The sequence below is a fragment of the Canis aureus genome, chromosome 4 (assembly GCF_053574225.1).
Source record: "Canis aureus isolate CA01 chromosome 4, VMU_Caureus_v.1.0, whole genome shotgun sequence".
In the NCBI taxonomy this organism is placed as follows: Eukaryota; Metazoa; Chordata; class Mammalia; order Carnivora; family Canidae; genus Canis; species Canis aureus.
Window position 1 is genome coordinate 20,744,131 of NC_135614.1, and position 23,217 is coordinate 20,767,347.

The 23,217-nt window shown below is 36.1% G+C and overlaps 1 protein-coding gene across 7 annotated transcripts in view; it reads right to left on the bottom strand.

Moving 5' to 3' along the window:
* Positions 1 to 23,217, bottom strand: part of CTNNA3 (catenin alpha 3) — a 1,688,099-nt gene that overhangs the window by 1,618,566 nt on the left and 46,316 nt on the right. For all 7 annotated transcript variants that reach the window (XM_077894689.1, XM_077894690.1, XM_077894691.1 and 4 more), the window contains exon 2: positions 22,115 to 22,218. In XM_077894689.1, the coding sequence (XP_077750815.1) occupies positions 22,115 to 22,213 (99 nt within the window). In that variant the 5' untranslated portion in view covers positions 22,214 to 22,218. The remainder of the gene's footprint in view (positions 1 to 22,114; positions 22,219 to 23,217) is intronic.

Consider the following 23,217-nt stretch of genomic DNA (forward strand, 5'->3'; position numbering starts at 1 on the left):
CAATTCTTTTCCATCAATAACCATCGAATGCTTAAAGGAAACAAAATAAATGAAAAATCCAATCAAGCCAAACCTAACCCTAAAATAAAGAATGGGTTGACTTCACATGCAGTAATTTAGTCATGTGACATGGTCCATCCAGTCCAACATTCCTCTTTCAGCAGTGACTGATGGTGGGATTTGGTTTTGATCCATAATGCTGTGTCTCACCTTTGTTTAATAAGCAACTATAACCCTATCAACTGTAAAGTTGAATAAACTATGCCGTGTGCTTTGCCAACACAATCTTATAAAAGTTTGCTGCATTTTGCTCCCACTATCTGTTGCCAGATTCCTTTTTCCCCATCTACCCTAGGCCATGAGATTTGCTCCTTTTCTCTTCTAACATAAAACTCCTTGTTACTGAAAATAACCAGGAGAAATTTGCCTGCTAATCATGTATAAATAAGAGATAACAAACTATAAGAAAAGGCCATAATGATTAGATTCGTAGAGCTCTATGTTCAAAATGCTAAAGTAATACAAATGCAGTCTGACTACAGCCCATAAGCTATTTAAAGGTTAATGCTCAGTTTAAAATTGAATATGCATAGCAAAGGAAATAATCAACAAGATGAAAAGACAACTTATGGGAGAAAATATTTGCAAATCATTTATCTGATAAGGGGTTAATATCCAAAATACATAAAGAACTCATACAACTCAACAGAAAAAAAAATTCAATTACAAATGAGCAAAGGACCAGAGGACATTTTTCAAAAAAAGACTTACAGATGACCAAGAGTTACATGAAAATGTGTTCAATGTCACTAATCATCAGAGTAATACAAATCAAAACTACAATGATATATCACCTCACATCTGTTGAATGGCTGTTATCAGAAAGACAGGAAAAAAGTAAGTGTTGGCAAGGATGTGAAAAAAGGGAACTCTTGGGCACTGTTCGTGGAAATATAAACGGTGCAGCCACTACGGAAAACAATATAGAGGTTCCTCAAAAAATTAAAAATAGAACTACCATATGATCCATCAGTTCTACTTCTGGGTACTCTTAGAAGAAAATGAAAATACTAACTCAAAAAGATACAAGCACCTCATGTTCACTGCAGCATTATTCACAATAGCCAAGATATGGAAACAACCTAAGCATCCATCAACCAATGAATGGATAAAGAAATGTGGTGTACATATACAATGGTGTATTATTCAGCCATAAAAAATAAAATTTTGCCATTTGCAACAACATGGATGGACTCAGAGGGCATTGTGATAAGTGAAATAAGTCGGACAGAGAAAGACAAATACCATATGATCTCACTTATATGTAGAACTTAGAAAACAAAACAAAGGGCACCTGAGTGACTCAGTTGGTTAAGCATCCAATTCTTGATTTGGGTACATATCATGATCTCAGGGTAATGAGATCAAGTTCCACATTGGGCTCCATGCTGAGCATGGAGCCTGCTTAAGATTCTCTCTCTCTCTCCCTCTCTCTCTGCCCCTCTTACCATCCCACTCTCACTCTCTCAATCTCTCTCTCTTTCTAAAAAATTAAAATAAAAACAAAAACAGTTCACAGATACAAGGAACACAGTGGTGGTTGACAGGGAGGTAGAGGGTTAGGTGAAATGGGTAAAGGGGGTCAAAGGTACAAATTTCCAGTTTCAAAATAAATAAGTCATGGGGATGTAATATACAGCATGATGACTACAGTTAATAATACTGTATTATCCACCATTTGCTTTGACATGGATGGAACTGGAGGGTATTATGCCGAGTGAAATAAGTCAATTGGAGAAGGACAAACATTATATGGTCTCATTCATTTGGGGAATATAAAAAATAGTGAAAGGGAATAAAGGGGAAAGGAGAAAAAATAAGTGGGAAATATCAGAAAAGGAGACAGAACATGAAAGACTCCTAACTCTGAGAAACGAACTAGGGGTGGTGGAAGGTGAGGTGGGCGGGGGGTGGGGGTGACTGGGTGACGGGCACTGAGGTGGGCACTTGACGGGATGAGTTCTGAGTGTTATTCTATATGTTGGCAAATTGAACACCAATAAAAATAAATTTATAAAAAAAAGATTTAAAAAAATATTAATACTGTATTATATACCTGAACTTTGCTGAGAGAGTAGGTCTCAAAAGTTCTCATCACAAAAAATAAAATTTATAACTTCTATGTATCATGATGAATCTTAATCAGATTTGCTATGGTGATCATTTCACAATATATACAAAACTGATTCATTATGTTGTACATTTGAAATGAATAATGTTATATGTAAATTATTATTCAATTTAAAAATAATAAAATCGATTAGGTTGTGTCTGCCTCATTGTCAGCATTGACTCTAAATCAGTAAATCTGCCTCAGTTTTTATAAAAATTTAATATCAGTCAACAATCTTGAATCTTATTGGCCACTCCTTGACCTTTGATGCCCCAAAGTCCCATCTTAATAACATTATGATATTACCACAGTCCTTTAATTCTAAAACACCATTAATTATAACATATACCATCAATTACTTCTTTTCAGAGTGTAAGTATAGATAATATTTTGTCAATATTGAACCTTCCAAACCAAGACTGAGCCTTGAGGTCTATTCCCCAAGGGGGGGGGGGGGTGTTGGAGAAAGAGAGAGAGAGAAAAAAAACAGAACAAAAACACCATTGATCAGCTTTGACAGTCAAAGCAGATTCTCTTGTGGTCCCAAGGCTGAGCCATGAGGCCTATTATCCCAGGGACAGAGAGAAGTTTCAAAACAAAAATAGCACTGATCAGCTTTGAGTTTCAAAGTTGATTCTCTTGAGATCTTAAGAAAAAAAAATAGTTGTCGGAGCCATTAAAGGAAAAGAAAATCATTTTCTAAATGATTTTGTCTCCTATCTAGTAAAGGCTAGATCTGATAGACTAGCTCATCGAGTTTTATAAAAAAGGTCAGATAGAGGGGGCAAAGTAGGGAAGGTTTCCTCACCTAGCCCCAAAAGATTAGTAGAAGAAAGGGCTGACAGTAATTAAGACAAATAAGGTACATCTCCTTATTTCTCCTGTCTGAGGTTCACTCAGACTGAGGAGCTGTGTTAGCATGATTGAGGAGAAATCCTAAAAACAGAGACTTGGTTCCATTTATCTTTGGAACTCTGGAAGAAAACTGCTTCGTGGGCTGCCCTGAAGAATCTCTTGGGGGAGGGGGGGGGGGGCACAGTGTCATCTTGGCATTCACAGTATAATCATAAGTAGAAGAAAGAGTAGCTTAGCTTTCCTAAGCCACTCTTGATTCTATGAGGCATGGATAAGCTCCATACCATCCTAGATACCATGAAGGACAATCAAAATGTGGCTGTGCTAAAGACTGGTGGGCCTACCCTGAGTCCACCAAGGTGAGAAGCAAGGTAATGCTGCAACACAGGCTGAGAAGTAGATGGATAATGCCAAACACCTGAGGGAGGATGTAGCTGGGATTGAAGGGTCTAAAGCACCACCAAGGGCCAAGCATCCTGAGAGAATGACGGACCTTAACCAAGATGAAAGAGAGTAGTCCACAAATTCTATCGCTATAAACTACAAAGAAAATGCAGAGAGGCACCCACAAGATAACTATGCATGAATCCAGTCATCCCTAGAAGGTCACCAGTCCAGAAAGTATCCCAAACCAGCCACTTTGCAGCAATAGGCACTAAGTCCATCTTCCACTGCCCTGAGGTCACATAAGCAACACCCCCACTCAACCACCATTTCTGATCATTTTATCTAAAAAGATTGAGTATTTACCAAAAGAGACTGTAAATAAATCTGTTAATCCTCATAAGCATCAAAAAAGAAAACTACATTAAATGTTCATATCTGTTGTACCTTAATTTCAGAATGTTAAAAATGTGAGGCAGAAAATGTGTCTAAATTGAAGAACCACAATATTTTTCTTTATCGGGGTTGAGAATGCAAATTGTTTCCTAAAGGAAAAAACTCAGGGTGCCTGACTGGGTTAGTGGGAGGAACATGTGACTTCTGATTTCAGAGTCATGAGTTCAAGCCCCATGTTGGATGTAGATATTTTAAATAAACTTTTTTTAAAAAGATTTTTAAAAGACTCATCTGAAAATCACAAATCACATTTGTTAATAAGCCTTAGTTTGTAGAGCATTCAGTACTGTAATACTATATATATCCAAATTCAGCTCTATCAAGGTTAAGGAACTTTTCCAATAGTAAAAATTATTTCTATATTATAACCAACTATGTCTTGGTTTCAAACATCCTAAAGGAGAAGCATTAGCTCTTGAAAATATTCTCATTTCTTAGGTCATGTTTCGTAGGGACTGTGGGCTTAGTCAGTGTGTGGGATAGGCAGATCCTCTTCAGAAAAAAAAATGGACAGGTCCCTCAAAACAGGACAATCACTCCGGGCAGCCTCTTCAGAGCAAAGCAACAAATGAGGTGAGAAATTCCTGGAGATCTCACCATTCTGTACTAGCAGATAGATAAGGGTGTAAGGCAGTGGTTTTCAACTCTGGCTACACAATGTTGCAATTTAAAAGTTAAAAACTGGGCAGCCTTGGTGACTCAGCGGTTTAGCGCCACCTTCAGTCCAGGGCCTGATCCTGGAGAACCGGAACGAGTCTCATGTCGGGCTCCTTGCATGGAGCCTGCTTCTCCCTCTGCCTGTGTCTCTGCCTCTCTCTCTCTCTCTCTCTCTCTGTCTCATGAATAAATAATTATTTTTTAATTTAAAAATCTACAGCCTCCAATCCCACCTTCTCAAACTTTACTGTGATGCAAATCAACTGTGATCTCATTACACCATAGATTCTGATTCAGGGGGTCTAGGGCAGGGCGTAAGGGTCTGCATTTTTTTAGGACTTCCTTGAGCTGGAAGCTGCAAGTCCATGGACAACACTGACATGGCAGCAAGGTCCCACTCCAGTGGCTATACAATACAATCATCTGGGAGGCTTTTTTAAAATACTGTTAATAGAGTCCTACTCAAGATTCTGATTTAATCGCCTAAGCTGTGGCAAATTCCTTAAGTGACAATTGTAAGTTCCTTAAGTGATGCCCTTGTATAGATAAAGTTGAAAAGCACCGATGCAGGTGATTATAAACTTTTTCATGTGATAGGACACCACAATTTCAGACTTGTGCATTAATGAATCTCTTTCCTTATGGCAATTCCATCTCAAATAAAGTTCACTAAAATCAAGATGCCATGGGTACTCAAAAACCTTAGAGTCCACCTAACCTCGTCCCTATGTGGATCCATAATGCTATCTAGTAGTGGATTGCTGAGGAAAGGAGAGCCGCAAAATATGAATCAGGACCTCACAGCTCTAGTAGTTTTCCTAGAGCTGCTACTAACAATCCTACTGGGACCTAGGAGGGCTAAACTGAGCATGTTACAGAATTGATGTAGGAGGTTACCCCAGAAATCCCTTATAAATTTATTCCAGGTGAGCACTACTGAACTCATTAATAAAAGACAGAAGGGACACTATACTAGGAAAGCCTTGGGCCAAGATGCAGAACCAGGTTCACTACTGACTGATATAAATGCCAGCACAGCATTTCTCACATTGTAATCACCTGGGAGCTTTTAAAATTACTGCTTGGTCCTACTTCCAAAGATTCTGATGTAATTGGTTTCCTGTGTGGCCTGGGCATCAGGATTTTTAAAAGCTCCCCAGGTGACGTTAATGTGCAACCAGCATTGAAAACCATTGGACTAACAGGATCTCAACAGCAACAGGAATTTTCTGAATTGCCTAGTTAGCACTCTCCCCCAAGTGAGGTTTTTGTGTCTCTCACGGGGCTTGTCCACAAATCACCCCATCATAATTTTATCTCACAGGGAGCTCCCAACTGTGTATGGGAGACTGCCCATTTTTTAGCCTTCTCTAATCAGTAAGTACAGGTTAACTCCAGGAGAAAATGGTCAGTCTAGAACTGGGGCCTACAAATTAAGTACACAGGGCCAACTCTGGCCACTTGCCTATTTTATAAGTAAGGTATATTGGAACACAAACAGCAGAGTAGTTGCAACAAAGACCCTATGGCTATCAAAGCTGAAACTTATTTCTATCTGGACCTACACAGAAAAAGTTTGCCAAACACTAGTCTAAACCCCTGGAGTATCAGGCTGCAGCAGTATTTCCTGAGACAAGCTTTGTGTTCCAAAATAGTCCAGGAATCTTTGTGAAGAGTAGAATCACACTTCAAGCAGTGAAAATGATGACATCTGGAGAGATATGGATTCCTATCCCTTCAGCCAGCTGAACCACAATTGTTCCCATCAATCCAGCATGTTCCACTAAAAAGGCAAGTGGATCTGGGCTTATCAGTCTATACCACCTGGCTGCCTATGGAATCAGTTTATAAGAAAAAGATCTTATTCCACAGCTAAATTAGAGGTGGATCTCTGTGAGATCAGTCTGAATTTGTGGAGGAAAAGATAAGCTGTGATTAAAAGATAAAGTATTAACAGAAGTGGAGTGGATTGGGGGTGGTCAGAGAAACAAGAACAACATGGCAGCAACATTGGAGTAGAATGAAAATCAGAGTCTGATAGAATAAAAGGTCTAGGAAAAAATGAGAAGAAGTGAAAACATACAAAGATGGACATCTGCTCACAGCTAATCTCAAAGCTGTCAAATTCTGGTGGTGGGAGCATCTCCTATAGCCACTTGTGACCGTTTAATTGATTAGCTATTAGTTTTTCTTATCCTTATTTTAATTTTAAAGATGGCTTCCTTTTTCTCAACTATTTGTTTCTCAAGGAATACTATCGCCTCACAACTTCCCCATGGGAGTTTTCTGGCAGTAAACAAATGCAGAAATTAAAGAATTCACTTTATTAGAATCAACTATTACTGAATCACCTTAAATTTTAAAACATTATTAAGGCAGAATTAAGTTTATGTTTTCATCCTACCATAAAAATAACATCTTGATACTTATTAAGTCTTGAACCTATAAGACATTTATTTAGTAACTCCTAAGGTTACTTCCAAAAAGAAGCCTAGTGATAAAGCAAAGGAAACCTAAGTAAAAGGCATCATGCTCATCCAAAATGACCTACAGAAATGACAGAAAAACACCACAAATGAAACTTGAATTCTTTTCTGAAAGAAACAAAGGAAATCCTATGTTAAGAGGCTAAGAAGCCAAAGCATGTCATCTCCCAGCCACCAGCAAGTCAATCAGATCTATCTGTAGAACAGTGAGAAATGAACCCTTTTGACATCTAAGCATCTAATTGCTTCCCCCCCCCCCCCCCCCCCCCGGCTGAAGGAGGAAAAGAAACTCTGCTGCAAGTAAGGTGTGGCAGAAAGGTTCTGCACAGGAGCCAGGAAAGAAAGAAAAACATAGTGCTTAAAAGAATAAGAATTCACCATCCAGGCACTTGTGTTGAGTTATACCCTAACAAGGAAAGGAAGAAGATTGGAGAAGAAGCTGAGAGGGGAACTTTGTGTGACTCTAGGTGTAAGCATTGCTTCATTGGGGCCCATGTGATAGCACTCTTCTCCATGTCTCTATTTTTTTCTGTGTGTCTTCTAGTTTAGCACCTAATAGAACCATTTAACCCTAGGTATAACTGCTTAACTCTCAGTATGTAGCCAATCCCCTCAACGGAGGATGGTGATAGAACCAATTCACCAGCTTCCCTCAGAGGCAAAGCTTGCAATGCTAGATTGACTCAGGGGTTCCTTGCCAACCTATAATTAAGTGCCATTAAGTCAGCTGCCCACCAAAAAAGGAACCCCTAAAAATTAGGAGGCAATGAGAAGATAATAGTTACTGGGCTTAACACAGTTTTCCCATTCTCCTGAGTACAGGGCAGGATCACACATCCAGTATCCACACTGACCACATTATTTGCTTTGACAAAAGCTGTAGTGGAACTGACATATATCACATCTGGGTTGACATTTTAGGACACTTTGCATGTTTCATCATGTTCTTCTTTCCTGTTAGAACAGTGGAAGCAAATATTGAGATGGAGCCTGGGTCCCTGGGTGCTGGTACTAAGTGGAGATCCCCTGCTAACTCACATTGGACATGTATCTTGAGCAGGAAGTGAACTTTTACTAAGCCTCAGAGATTTGAGATTTGTCTTATCACAGCATAACGTAGCTTATGCTGACTGATAAAAGAGCTGCCAGATACTCTTAAACTAGACTGAATGAGTAATATTGAGTCTATAAAACCATCTCTAAGGGACTCTCAGAAATAGAAACACAATGAAAGTAGAAGCCATGAAAAGGCCAAGAGGTCATACAATAGTTAAGCATAAAAGCCAGAGAAATAATGTTTATTACTATTGATTTAATTCTGTATTTACCTCTTGAAAACATGGATATATATACATCATAAAATACATTTGAAACTTTGCCCCCAAAAAATCCTTTATATGAGGTAACAGATTATTAGAAGTTTGGTAATGTTTTTATCATAAATGATTTTGATTAAGTCAATTCTTTTAGTTCACATTCAACATGAATCTGACACATAGCAAATTATATCTTGTGGCAAATAAGATTACAAACGGTTCCATTATGTAATGACTGTAGCATGATCTAGCAGTTTGTATCTCCTTCAGAGAGTATATGACATAGAGATGTAAATTCTTTTAATCACAGTTCTGCATAAATAGACTTTCTGCACTGCATTGCCAAATCTGGATCTTGAAAGTGATAAAGTGCAGATGCCTACAGTTGCAGTCATAAAAATGTAATTGCTGAGAAAAAAAAATTATTTCTGATCCATTGGAGGAATTTATTATAGAGGGATGCAACTGTATAAGTTATAACACAGAGAAAATGAAAGTGAATGATTGAAATATATCCCAGACTGAACATCCCTGCAAAATGACCTAGTGATTTACCTGTGCTCAAGAGAAAAAAAAAATAGATTAAAGATGAATCAAGTTTGGTGGGGAACACTCTGGTAACTATAAAAAGAGCAGAATAAAGATTTATGAATAAATGAATAGAAGCCACAGTGACATAATAGTATCTATGACCAATTACTCCAAAAATTAAAATGTAATTTTGACTTTGAGTTATATACAGAGGTGATAAGTAATTTCTGTGGAACCCTGAAAGCAAAGGAATATAACTTTAAGATAAATAATGAGTAAAAGTGAGGATTTTTTAATGGGATTGCTACATTGATAACTTCATCTAGTAGTACCATGAACTTAAAGATGATGAACTTCTTTTGAAATGTTCTCCAGTATAATCAGAGACAATATTACTTAAATCACATAACTATTTCAAAATAAACACTCGGGATCCCTGGGTGGCGCAGCGGTTTGGCGCCTGCCTTTGGCCCAGGGCGCGATCCTGGAGACCCGGGATCGAATCCCACGTCGGGCTCCCGGTGCATGGAGCCTGCTTCTCCCTCTGCCTGTGTCTCTGCGCCTCTCTCTCTCTCTCTGTGTGACTATCATAAATAAATAAAAATTAAAAAAAAATAAACACTCTTTGGAAAAACAACAAAATAAAGACTGTGATGAGATTTCCATATATGCTATTCTAGAAAAAACACCTATAATACAATTTAATGAAAATTTTTACTTGTATTGAAATGTAATATGTGATAAAAGTGACAGATAAAGAAGGCTGTGCTTTAACAAAAAGATTAGTTATTTTAATAATTCTTTGAGTTTGAAATACACTGGTTTCTGATAAGGATAATCCCATTAAAATGAAAATCAAGAGTATGTCCAAATAATTTTGTGTACTAGCATTCTCCTTTATGGGATGATTTCTGAACATAGTAAATATTCTATAAAGTATTAATATTTTTAATTTAATTTGACTTGAAGATTGCTAAGATCCAGAAACTTTTCTTTAACTAGGATATTGGTAAACTGGTATACCAAACTGCCTTTAAGAAATCAAGAAACACTGGAGGGTATTATGCTGAGTGAAGTAAGCCAGTCGGAGAAGGACAAACATTATATGTTCTCATTCATTTGGGGAATATAAATAATGGTGAAAGGGAATATAAGGGAAGGGGGAAGAAATGTGTGGGAAATATCAGAAAGGGAGACAGAACGTAAAGACTGCTAACTCTGGGAAACGAACTAGGGGTGTTGGAAGGGGAGGAGGGTGGGGGGTGGGAGTGAATGGGTGACGGGCACTGGGGGTTATTCTGTATGTTAGTAAATTGAACACCAATAAAAAAATAAATAAAAAAAAAGGAAAAAAAAAGAAATCAAGAAACACATTCAAAAGCATTGACAAAAAATCTTAAAGAACATAAATTAGCAACTACACTTCCATATAAATGAGAACTATCTAGCATATAAAAAATACTAATTTCCCTTTCCCTAATACATCTACTTGTAGATCATGAAAAGTCTGAATCCAGGCACTATATTAAAAGCCCTCTAAAGTAATAAGCAGGATTATTTCTTTCCAAGCAAATAAAATTGCAGGTCATTTTCACTCTTTTAATTTTCTAGGTGGATTCAATAAATATTTGCAGATTATAATGGTTTTTAAATTGCCAGAAAACTGTTACATAAACTGTTAACAGTATAGTCTTCAATGTGAATTTACTTAACATATTTTCTATTGACTGCTGTATCAATGTCCTTGACTAAAGCAAAACATCTATTGGTTTTAGTTAAAACATAAAAAATAGTTTCTTCATAATGACATTTTCTCTGTTCATAAACAATATGTCAGCAGCCTTTCTCGTTAGCAAGTTTTTAAATTTTTTAAATTTTATTTAAACTCAATTAATTAACTTATAGTGTATTATTAGTTTCAGAGAGAGTTTAGTGATTCTTCAGTTACATATAATACCAGTGCTCATTACATCACGTGCCTCCTTAATGCCCATCACCCAATTACCCCATCCCCCCACTCCCTCTCTTCCAGCAACCCTCAGTTTGTTTCTGATGATTAAGAGTCTCTTTTAAATATAAAATAAAGAAAAATAATAAATAAAAAATTTTTCTTTTAAAAAAAGATTCTCTTATGGCTTGTCTCCCTCTCTGATGTCAGTTTGTTTTATTTTTTCCTCTCTTCCCCTATGATCCTCTGTTTTGTTTCTTAAACTCCACATATGAGTGAGATCATATAATTGTCTGACTCTGATTGACTTATTTCATTTAGCATAACATCCTCTAGTTCCACCCATGTCATTGCAAATGCCAAGATTTCATATGTTTTAATGGCTGAGTAGTATACCATTGTGTGTGTGTGTGTGTATTCATGTACGACATACATATCACATCTTCTTTATCCACTCATCTGTCAAAGGACATCTGGGCTCTTTCCATAATTTGGCCCTTGTGGACATTGCTACTATAAACATTAGGGTCCAGGTGCCCCTTTGGATCACTATGTTTGTATCTTTGGGGTAAATACCCAGTAGTGAAATTGCTGGGTCCTGGTTTGCTCTATTTTCAACTTTTTAAGGAATCTCCATACTGTTTTCCAGAGTACCTGCAATAGCCTGCATTCCCACCAGCATGTAAGAGGGTTCCCCTTTCTCTGCATCCTCACCAACATCCATCATTTCCTGACTTGTTAATTTTCGCCATTCTGACAGGTGAGGTGGTATCTCATTGTGGTTTTGATTTGTATCTCCCTGACGCTGAGTTATGTTGAGCATTTTTTCATGTGTCTCTTGCCCATTTGTATGTCTTCTTTGGAGAAATGTCTGTTCATGTCCTCTCCCCATTTTTTGACTAGATTATTTATTCTTTGGGTGTTGAGTTTGATAAGTTCTTTATAGATTTTGCATTCTGCTATGTCATTTGCAAATATCTTCCCCATTCTGTTAACTGTCTTTTGGTTTTTTCGACTGTTTACTTTGATATGCAAAAGCTTTTAACCTTGATGAAGTCCCAATAGTTCATTTTTGCTTTTGTTTCCCTTGCCTTTGGAGACATGTCTAGCAAGAAGTTGCTGTGGCCAACTTACTGCCTGTGTTCTCCTCTAGGATTTTGATGGATTCCTGTCTCATATTTAAATCTTTCATCCATTATGAGTTTATTTTTGTATATGGTGTCAAGAAAATAGTCCAGTTTCATTCTCCTACCTGTGGCTGTCCAATTTCTTAACACCACTTTTTGAAGAGACTGTCTTTTCCAAGGATATTCTTTCCTGTTTTGTCAAAGATTAGTTGAGGGTACACTTCTGGGTTCTCTATTCTGTTCCATTGGTCTGTGTGTCTGGTTTTGTGCCAGTATCATACAGTCTTGATGATTACAGCTTGAAATATAGCCTGAAGTCCAGAATTGTGATGCCATCTTTGGTTTTCCTTTTCAGCTTTCTTCTGGCTATTCAGGGTCTTTCCTGATTCCATACAAATTCTAGGATTATTAATTCTAGCTCTGTGAAAAAAGTTGATGGTATTTTGATAGGAATTGCATTGAATGTGTAGATTGCTTTGGGTAGTATAGACATTTTAACAATATTTGTTCTTGTAATCCATGATCATGGAACATTTTCCATTTCTTTGTGACTTCCTCAATTACTTTCATAAGTTCTATAGTTTGCAGAGTACAGATCCTTTACCTCTTGGGTTAGGTTTATTCCTAGGTATCTTATGGCTTTTGGTGCAATTGCAAATGGGATTGATTCCTTGATTCTCTTTCTTCTGTCTCATTGTTACTGTATAGAAATACAACTGATCTCTGTGTATTGATTTTATATCCTGCAACTTTGCTGAATTCAGTATGAGTTCTAACAATTTTGGGGTGGAGCATTTAGGTTTTCCATATAGAGTATCATGTCATCTGCAAAGAATTTTGACTTATTCTTAGTCAATTTGGATGTCTTTTATTTCTTTATCTTGTCTGATTGCTGAGGCTAGGACTTCTAGTACTATGTTGAACAAGAGAGGTGAGAATGAACATCCCTGTCATGTTCCTGACCTTAGGGGAAAAGATCTCAGTTTTTCCCCATTGAAAATTCTATTCACTGGGAGCTTTTCATATATGGCTTTTATGATATTGAGGTATGCTCCCTCTATCCCTACCCTGCAGGAGAGTTTTAATCAAGAAAGGATGTTGTACTTTGTCAAATGCTTTTTTGGCATCAATTGAGAGGATCATATGGTTCTTGCCCTTTCTTCTATTAATGTGATGTATCACACTGATTAATTTGTGGATATTAAACCACACTTGCAGCCAAGGAATAAATCCCGCTTGACTGAAGTGAATAATCCTTTTAAATGTATTGCTAGATCCTTTTAGCTAGTATCTTGGTGAGAATTTTGGCATCCATGCTCATCAGGGATATTGGTCTGGAGTTCTCCATTTTAGTGAGGTCTTTGGTTTGGGGATCAAGGTAATGCTAACATCATAGAATGAGTTTGGAAGTTTTCCTTCCATTTCTGTTTTTTGAAACAGCTTCAGAACATTCCTTAAATGTTAGGTAGACTTCTTCTGAGAAGTCATCTGGTCCTGGACTCTTGTTTGTTGGGAGATTCTTGATTACTGCTCCAATTTCTTTGCTGGTTAAGGATCTGTTCAGTTTTTCTATTTCCTCCTGTTTCTGTTATGGTAGTTTATATGTTTTTAGGAATGCATTAATTTCTTCCAGATTGCCTAATTTTTTGGCATATAGTTTCTCATAGTATGTTCTTATAATTGCTTGTATTTCTTTTGTGTTGGTTGTGATCTCCCCTCTTTCATTTATGATTTTATTTATTTGGATCCTTTTCTCTTTTCTTTTCAATAAGTCTGGCTAGAGGTTTATCGATCTTATTAATTATTTCAAAGAACTAGCTCCTAGATTTTTTTTTTATCTGTTCTGTTCTTTGGCTTCTATTTCATTGATTTCTGCTCTAATCTTTATTAATCTTCTTCTCCTTCTGGGTTTAAGCTTTATTTGCTGTTCATTCTCCAGCTCCTTAAGCTGTAAGTTTAGATTGTATATTTGAGACTTTTTGTGTTTCTTGAGAAAGGCTTGTATTGCTATGTACTTCCATCTTAAGACTGCCTTTGCTTCATTCCAAGGGTTCTGCACTGTTGTCTCCTGGTTAACCCATTCATTCTTTAGTATGATTCTATTTAACCTCCATGCATTTGTGTTCCTTCCAAATTTTCTCTTGTGATTGAATTCAAGTTTTAAAGCATGTGGTCTGAGAACATACAGGGAAGGAGCCCAATCTTCTGGTATTTGTTGAAACCTGATTTGTGACCCAGTTTGTGATCTATTCTGGAGAATGTCCCATGTGTATTGGAGAAGAATGCATATTCTGTTGCTTTACGATAAAATGCCCTGAATACACCTGTGAAATCCATCTGGTCCAGTGTCATTCAAAGCCCTTGTTTCCTTATTGATCTCTGCTTATATGATCTGTCCATTGCTGTGAGTGGGATGTTAAAGTCCCTAACTATTATTGTTTTATTATCAATGTGTTTTTTAATTGTTATTAATTAGTTTATATAATTGGATGCCCTGTGTTAGGGGCTTAAATATTTATAATTGTGATATCTTGTTGGATATACCCTTTTATTATGATATAATGTCACCCTTCATCTCTAGTACAGTCTTTAGTTTGAAATCTAATTTGTCTAAGGATGGCCACCCAGCTTTCTTTTGATGTACATTAGCATGACAAATAGATCTCTATGCCCTTACTTTTTTTAAAGATTTATTTATCTATTCATGAGAGACACACACAGAGAGAGGGGTAGATACCTAGGCAGAGGGAGAAATAGGCTCCTTGCAGGGAGCCCAATACAGGACTCAATCCCAGATCCTGGGATCATGCCCTGAGCCAAAGGCAGACACTCAAACACTAAGCCACTCAGGTGTCCCCATGCCCTTACTTTCTATCTAGAGGTGCCTTTGGGTCTAAAAGGAGTATCTTGGGTCATCTGGGTGGCTCAGTCAATTAAGTGTCTGCCTTCAGCTCAGGTCCCAATCCCAGACACTTAGGATCAAGCCCCATATCAAGCTCCCTATTCTGCGAGGAGCCTGCTTCCCCCTTTCTCTCTGCCTGCTGCTCCCCCTGCTTGTGTTCTCTTTCTGTCAAATGAATAAATAAAATCATTATAAACAAATAAAATAAATAAGATAATATAAAATGCATCTCTTGTAGACAGCATTTGACGAGTCTTGTTTTTTATCCAATCTGATACCCTGTGTCTTTTGATTGGAGGATTTAGTCCATTTATATTTAGAATAATTATTGAAAGATTAATTTAGTGCCATTGTATTACCTGTAGAGTCACTGTTTCTGTATATTGTCTCTGTTACTTTCTGGTCTTTGTTACTTTTGGGCTCTTTGCTTAAAGGATCCCCTTTAATATTTCTTGCAGGGCTGATTTAGTGATCACAAATTCTTTTTGTTTCAGTTTGTCCTGGAAGCTCTTTATCTCTCCTTCTATTCTGAATGATAAATCTTGCTGGATAAAGTATTCTTGGCTGCATATTTTTCTCATTTAGTACATTGAATATATTTTCCCAGTCCTTTCTGGCCTGCCAGGTCTCTGCACAGGTTGGCTGCCAGCCTTATATTTCTACCCTTGTAGGTTAAGGACTTCTTTTCCTGTACTGCTTTCAGGATTTTCTCTTTATACATCAGGGTGTTGGCCTATTTTTATTGATTTTCAGAGGAGTTATCTGTGCCTCTTGGACTTGAATGCCTTTTCCTTCCCCAGATGAGGGTAGTTCTCAGCTATAATTTATTCAGATAACCCTTCTACCCCTCTCTCTTTCTCCTTCCTCTTCCTCTGGGACCTCAATTTTTCTAATATTGTTTCACTTTATGGTATTACTGATCTCTTGAATCCTCCCCTCATGATCCAGTAGTTGTTTATCTTTCTTTTCCTCAGCTTCCTTATTTTCCATCATTTCATCTTCACTTCATCTATCACTGACTCTTCTGCCTCATTTATCTTAGCAGTTAGAGCCTCCATTTTTTACTGCATCTCAGAATTCAATTTTTCTTATTTTGACCTGATTATATTTTAGTTCCTTTATTTTTCCACTAAGGGATTCTCTAGTGTCTTCTATGTTTTTTTCAAGCCCAGCTAGTATCTTTATAATCATTATTTTGAATTCAAGTTCCAACATCTTACTTATATCCATATTTATTTGATCCCTGGCTGTGAGTTCTGCCTCTTGTTCTCTTTTTAGGGGTGAGTTCTTCCATCTTGTCATTATGTCCAAAAAAGATTAGATGAAAGACAGAGAAAATACAAATATAGCAACAATGACACCAGGAAAATATACACCACACAAACTAGAAGAGAAGAGAAACCAAAAAGAAAAAAAAACTAAGAATAAAATCAAACAAGAAGTAGAATAGAACAGAATAAACTGGATCCAGAGTGTGTTTTAGTCTGTTTGTTAGAAGAAATTAGATTCCAAAATGGACAAGAAAGAATATGAATATATATATATATTCATATATTCATATATATTGTTATATATATAACAAAATTGCAGTTGAATACAATGAAATGAAGTCAAAGATGAAATATATACATATATATAAACTGTAAGTTAAAAATGAAAATTAAAAAAGACTTTAAAAAATAATTGATAAGAAAATAGTTGAAAAAGATAAGAATATAAAACTGAAGGACTAATGAATAGTAGTTATACCAGAAAAATATATACTAGTAATCAGAAGAGAGCAGAAACAAAACAGAAAAGAAAAGGGGGTAAAATGGGAATAAAATGAGAATAGATCAGACAAGAAGTTGAAGAGAACAGAACAGTAAACTAGATCCTGGGTGTATCTGGTCTGCATGTTAGAAGAAACTAGAATAGGTCTCCCAAAATAGGTCAGAAAGAAAAAAAAATATATATATATATATGTATATATATACACATATATATATACATATATATAAATAGAGCTGAATACAATGAAAGGAAGCCAAAAATGAAATATATATAAACCATAAGTGAAAAATTGAAAATAAATAAGTCTTTTAAAAAATTGATAAAATAAGAAAACTGCTAAGAAGGATAATAAAATATAAAACCGAAGGACTAAAGAATACTAAGAAAAAAACACAAATGCTATATACTTCTTTCCCCAAGAGCTGCAGTTTTATAGTTCGGTATAAGTAAACTTGGTATTTACTGAAGTTCCTGCCGGTCTTCTGGGGGAGGGGCCTGTTACACAGATTCTCAGGTGTCTTTGCCCAGAGGGAAATTGTACTGCCCTTGACAGGCTGGTATCAGGGGGTAGGGGGGCAGCTGCTGAAAATGGCTACACCTCAATCTCTAGCCCAGAAGGTTAAGTTCCTGTTCCTCACCTTTCAGTGAGCCCTCACAGAAAAGTGGTCAATCACTCTTGTTTCCTTGGTTTCCATCTGCACTCTTGTCACCCAGCCTGAGACCCAAAAACTCCACCTGGATTCAAGTCTCCAAACTTTATGGACTCTTACAGCCAGCACCTATGAGGCTCCTCCTAGGGTAGGGAGGGGATGTCTCCCTCTTCTGCCTCTTGCTGAGGGAGGGTAGTTCTCACTGGGAATGTTAGTCCCCAACAGTGCAGTGGTTCTCAGTTTATGGCAACACCCAGCAGAAAGCCAGTGCCTGGTCTCTGTTTGCAACTGGCTTCCCTGCTGCAATACCTGGGAACTCTGTTGCACTCAGGCCCCTCTATTATTTTTGTGACCCCGGGGATCCTGAGACCACGCTGTCCCACCTGGGATTCCACCTTGCTTTGCCTCCTGAGTGCCTTTCAGGTAAACTTCTAAAAGTTCTAATTTCATGTTCTGCTGCTTATAAGTCTTTCTGGTACTGAGCTTACAGAGGCTCCCTCCCCCAAGGTTTATTTCCAATGTATTGCCTCAGATCAATGTCTCCTCACCTCACCTCCTACCTTGCAAAAAGTGGTTGCTTTTTTATTTATAGGATTGTAATAATTCTTTCCTCAGATCTCCACCTGATTCTGTAGGTTTTCAGAATGATTTGATAACTATCTATCTAGTTGATTTCCAGGGACCAGATGAAAATAGAATCTCCTACTCTTCCACCATTTTGGAGGGTCTCCTGATTAGCAAGTCTTAAGTGACCAATTCTAATGTTCTATTGTTACGGGACAAATAAGGATTATGCAGTCACATAAATGTACTAGCTTTTACAAGCCATCATCAAAATGAAGGCCATTTCCCTATTCACACTTGGGAATTGCATAGGAACAAAATCTTAAATGACTTGTGAGAATTCTTTTTAAAATTTCACAAAAAAACTTGGTGATACATCTGAAAAAGCATAACAATTCTCATATCTTGGTCACTTATTTTTGCATTTAGTAACTAATCCTAGGGAAACAATTCAAAATGATGACAAAAATTTATATACAGATATGTTCAGCACAGCCTTATTTATAACATAAAAAGGTGGGATCCCTGGGTGGCACAGCGGTTTAATGCCTGCCTTTGGCCCAGGGCGCGATCCTGGCGTCCCGGGCTCCAGTCCCACATCGAGCTCCCGGCATGGAGCCTGCTTCTCCCTCTGCCTGTGACACACTCTGCCTCTCTCTCTCTCTCTATGTCTATCATAAATAAATAAATAAATCTTAAAAAAAGAAAAAAAAAACGTAAAAAGGAGAAACAACTTGAATGTCCAAAAATGGGAGGTTACTTTAGCAAACTATGATACAGCAATATGATAGATAATTAAATAGCAATTTTATTAAATTATGCTTACAAAGAATGGAAAAGTTGTCAAAATATCATTTTAAATAGAATCGTGAGATAAAAACATATATAGTATTTTTCCACCTTTGTTCATATATAGTCAGTATATATAAGATATATATTATATATAACATATATATTCTTTAATTGTTTACATATATTCTCTGTATATATAAGATATATATTATATATAACATGTCTATTCTTTATATGTAGTTTACATATATTCTCTGTATACATATATATGTATACATATATATTATATATAATATATATATTCTTTAATATTATAAAGTTCTAAGAATAATAAAAATCACCCATAATTTTACTGTACTGTAAGTAACTACAGCAAAACATTAATGTTCATCTCTTGGTGCTAAAATTATGAGTGGTTTTTATTCTCTTTTTTGTTTGTGGTTTTGTTTTACTTTCCATTTTTTTCAGTGAACTTAATCAGAAAAATAATAAATATATTTTTTGTTTCTTTTTGACATGAGAGCATTCAGTAAGGGGCTGAGATAGGGATTTTTTTTTTTTTTTTTGAGATAGGGATTTTAATGAAGTTTTCATGTATCAATTTCATACCAGATATTAGTGCTGTTAAGACTGTCAAAGTACATGATTAAGCTTTCAAGTGAAGCATTTGTTTTGTCTTCCCAGTAGCAGATATCTACTATGTGTGTACTAAGTGAAAACATGTACAAAGGCTATTCTGAGTTACTCCCTTCCCCATGACCCACCCCACAAATAATATAAGCAGAACACTGTTAAAGTGTCAGAGGTAAAATCCGTGCAGTTTCTCACTCAAATAACCTTTGAGTGCTTCAAAGCCTTAGAAAAAGGGTAATCTAACAATCTCATTTACAAATACACCTAAAAGAAAAAAATACATATGAATAAACTTAATCAGCAAGGTGAAAGAACTCTACCTCAAAACTTATAAAACACTGATGAAGGAAATTGAAGAAGACCCAACAAACGGAAAGATATCCCACGCTCATAGAATACTACCAATACTACCCAAAACAACGTACAGGTTTAATGTAATCCCTATCAAAATACCAGCAACATGTTTCACATCTAAAATAAATAATCCCAAAATTGGTATAAAACCACAGAAGGCCCCAAATAGTCCAAGCAATCTTGAAAAAGAACAAAACTAGACACATCACAATACCAGATTTCAAGATAAAGTACAACAGTAATCCAAACAGTATGGTACCGACACAAAAACAGACACCTAAATCAATGGAACAGAGTAGAATTCAGAAATAAACCCGCACTTATTAATGGTCAATCTATGACAAAGGAGGCAAGAATATACAATGGGGAAAAGACAGTCTCTTTAACAAATGGTGCTGGGAAAACTGGACAGCTACATGCAAAATAATGATCTTTGACCACTTTCTTACACAACACAATAATAAACTCAAAATGGATTAAAGACCTAAATATGAGGTCTTAAGCCATAAAATTCCTAGAAGAAAATTCAGCCAGTAATTTCTTCTACGTTAGCTGTAGAAATATTTTTCTAGATATGTCTCCTAAGGCAATGGACTCAAAAGCAAAATTAAACTATTGGAACAGTGCCAAAATAAAAAACTTTTGCAAAGCAAAGAACACCATCAACAAAACAAAAAGGCAAACTACTGAATGGGAGAAGATATTTGCAAATTATATATCCAATAAAGGGTTACTATCTAAAATGTATAGAGATCTTATACAACTCAACACCAAAAAAAAAAAAAAAAATCCAATTATAAAATGGGTAGAGGACATGAATAAACATTTTTCCAAAGAAGACAGACAGATGGCCAATAGACATATGAAAAGATGCTCAACATCACTCATTATCAAGGAAATGCAAATCAAAACCACGAGATAATACCTCACACCTCTCTGAATGGCTAAAATCAAAAACACAAAAGACAACAAGTGTTGGCAAGAATGCAGAGAAAAAGGAACCTTCATGCACTGTTAGTGGGAATGCAAACTGGTGCAGCCACTGTGGAAGACAGTATGAAGTTTCCTCAAAAAATTAAAAATAGGATTACCATATGATCCAGGAATTCCACTACTAGATATTTACCCAAAAAATACAAAAACAGTAATTCAAAAAATATATGCACCCCCATATTTATTGCAGCATCATCTTGCATTAGCCAAATTATGGAAACAGCCCAAATGTCCATCAATAGATATATGGATAAAGAAGATATATATGTGTATGAATACATGTGTATACATATATATATGATGGACTATTAGCCATTTAAAAAGAATGAAATCTTGCCATTTGCAACAACATGGATGGACTTAGAAGGTATAATGCTAAGTGAAATATGTCCAGTCAGAGAAAGACAAGTTACATATGATTTCACTTAAATGTGGAATTTAAGAAACAAAACAAATGAATGAACAAACAAAAAACCAGACATATAAATTCAGAGAATAAACTGGTGGTTGCCAGAGGGAACATGGTGGGGGATGGGGCGAAATAGATAAAGGGAATTAAGAGTACACTTATCTCGATGAGCACTGAGAAATGTGCAGAATTGTTGAATCATATTGTATACCTGAAACTAATGTAACATTGTATGTTAATTATACTTGAATAAAAGAAAATAAGTTAATTTTTCTTAGGAGGTATAATGTGTGGTAAACTTCCTAAAGGGAAGTTCCTTTACAAATTTTAGGTTAAGGACAAATATTTAAATCTATAGCATAATATAAGTTTTTTCAAGCTCTGCTTTAAGAACTCCAATAAATAAAATCTGCACTTGCATAATAAGTCAGAAAATCATGATGTATATCATAAAAGGATTACTGACTTTATGAAAGACTTCATCACACAGTGTCTTAAAGAGCTATTTTTCTCATACATTTTGGTATTTTAAAAATAATTTCCTATTTGACAAATGAGCCACCATGTGCCTTGGGACAAGTCATTGAAATTCTCTAGGCTCAATTTCCTCATCTATTATAAAGATGGTTTTAACCATGCTGCCTACCTCATTCAGTTTTCATGACTATAAAACAAGAGATTTCATATAAAGTTACTTTGAAAGTTGTATGTATATATTTTTATGCTGTTACTTTTTTTAAGATTTTATTTATTTATTTGAGAGAGCACAAGTGGAAGGGAGGGAGAGAGACAAGTAGACTCCACACTGAGCATGGACCCCCATAGGGCTCAGTCTCACAACCCCTAGAAATGATTACCTGAGCCAAAATCAAGAATTGGATGCTTAACCAACTGAGCTACCCAGTGACACCATGGCTATTGCTTTTAAAATAGAATCAGAGGGGAGAAGGGGTACTTTCCAAAATATTTTATTACTACTAAATATATACTTTTTATATTTGAACAGCATTTTAAAAAGCAATTTTAGATGACATATTCACTCTATAAAGATCAAATCTTCCCTTGATTTGCTATCTACTTTTCCCATTTTTCATTTCCATGGTCTTAATACCTGGATTATGAGCGGCTCCAGTAGCTTCTCTACAGTAAATGTTTGGACCTGCAGATCCTGAGGATCAATATTCAGTGTGATTGGTGTTTCAGCTGACATGCTGCCTGTGCACAAAAACAAAGAGACACTTATTAATAAAAAAAAATACTTTCTAAAGGGAAGCGCTAATGAAAATTATAGAGTGCATGAAATTTGTATTCAGCACCTCTTCCTGATATCGACTGTAACCCTCAGAGGACCAGGGTGACAAGTCTACCAACAGAGAAATGAGATATTCCCTAGGTGTTTTCCAAGCTCGTGTGGTCTAGGCTTAGATCCTCTAACAAAGTAATCTATGCTAGTATGTTCATAACTAAAATAATAACCCAGGGTGGGTTTGCATCTGTTCAGGAGTCTTAAATAAAAAAAACAGCCAGGTTGGTGAGACATAACTTACAGCATGCAAGTCCTCTGACTTCTAAGAAATCATAGCACTGAGGCAGCCAGCGCTCATATTTTGCTTGTTCTTATTAATGATAACTCAGATGAGGAGCCAAGTAGGACTTTGGAAAACGTGATACATCTCTATTTGTTTGGGGAACTGCTTGAGTGTTTTGATTGAAGAAGAAAGCTAGGGGCAATTTACTTTCCTATACAGAAAATAGACTAATTTAAATTGTCATAGTTATTATAAAAAGAGAAAAGAGATTGCTATACAGGCAAGACAAAATAAGAAAAGAATGACTAGCCATCTTTAAGGTATTACCATTAATCTTAAAATCAGTGAGATATTTACATAAGAATACACAAATAATTCAAATGACCATTTGTGGCATTTATATCATAAGTCAAAATAACAAATTGGCCATAAAAACTATCGCCCATCAAGCCCACAAATGTGTATTAACTTATTCACAGTCAAGCATTTACTAAAGGCCCACAGAGATAAGCAGTAAGAAACATGTATCTTAGTCTGTTAAAAAAATTTTAAGTCTATAGAAATATGTGTTATTATCAATGCAAAAACCTTCCTACTTAGATATTACCTATTTTTTTTTAAGATTTTATTTATTTGTTCATGAGAGACAGAGAGAGAGAGAGAGGCAGAGACACAGGTAGAGGGA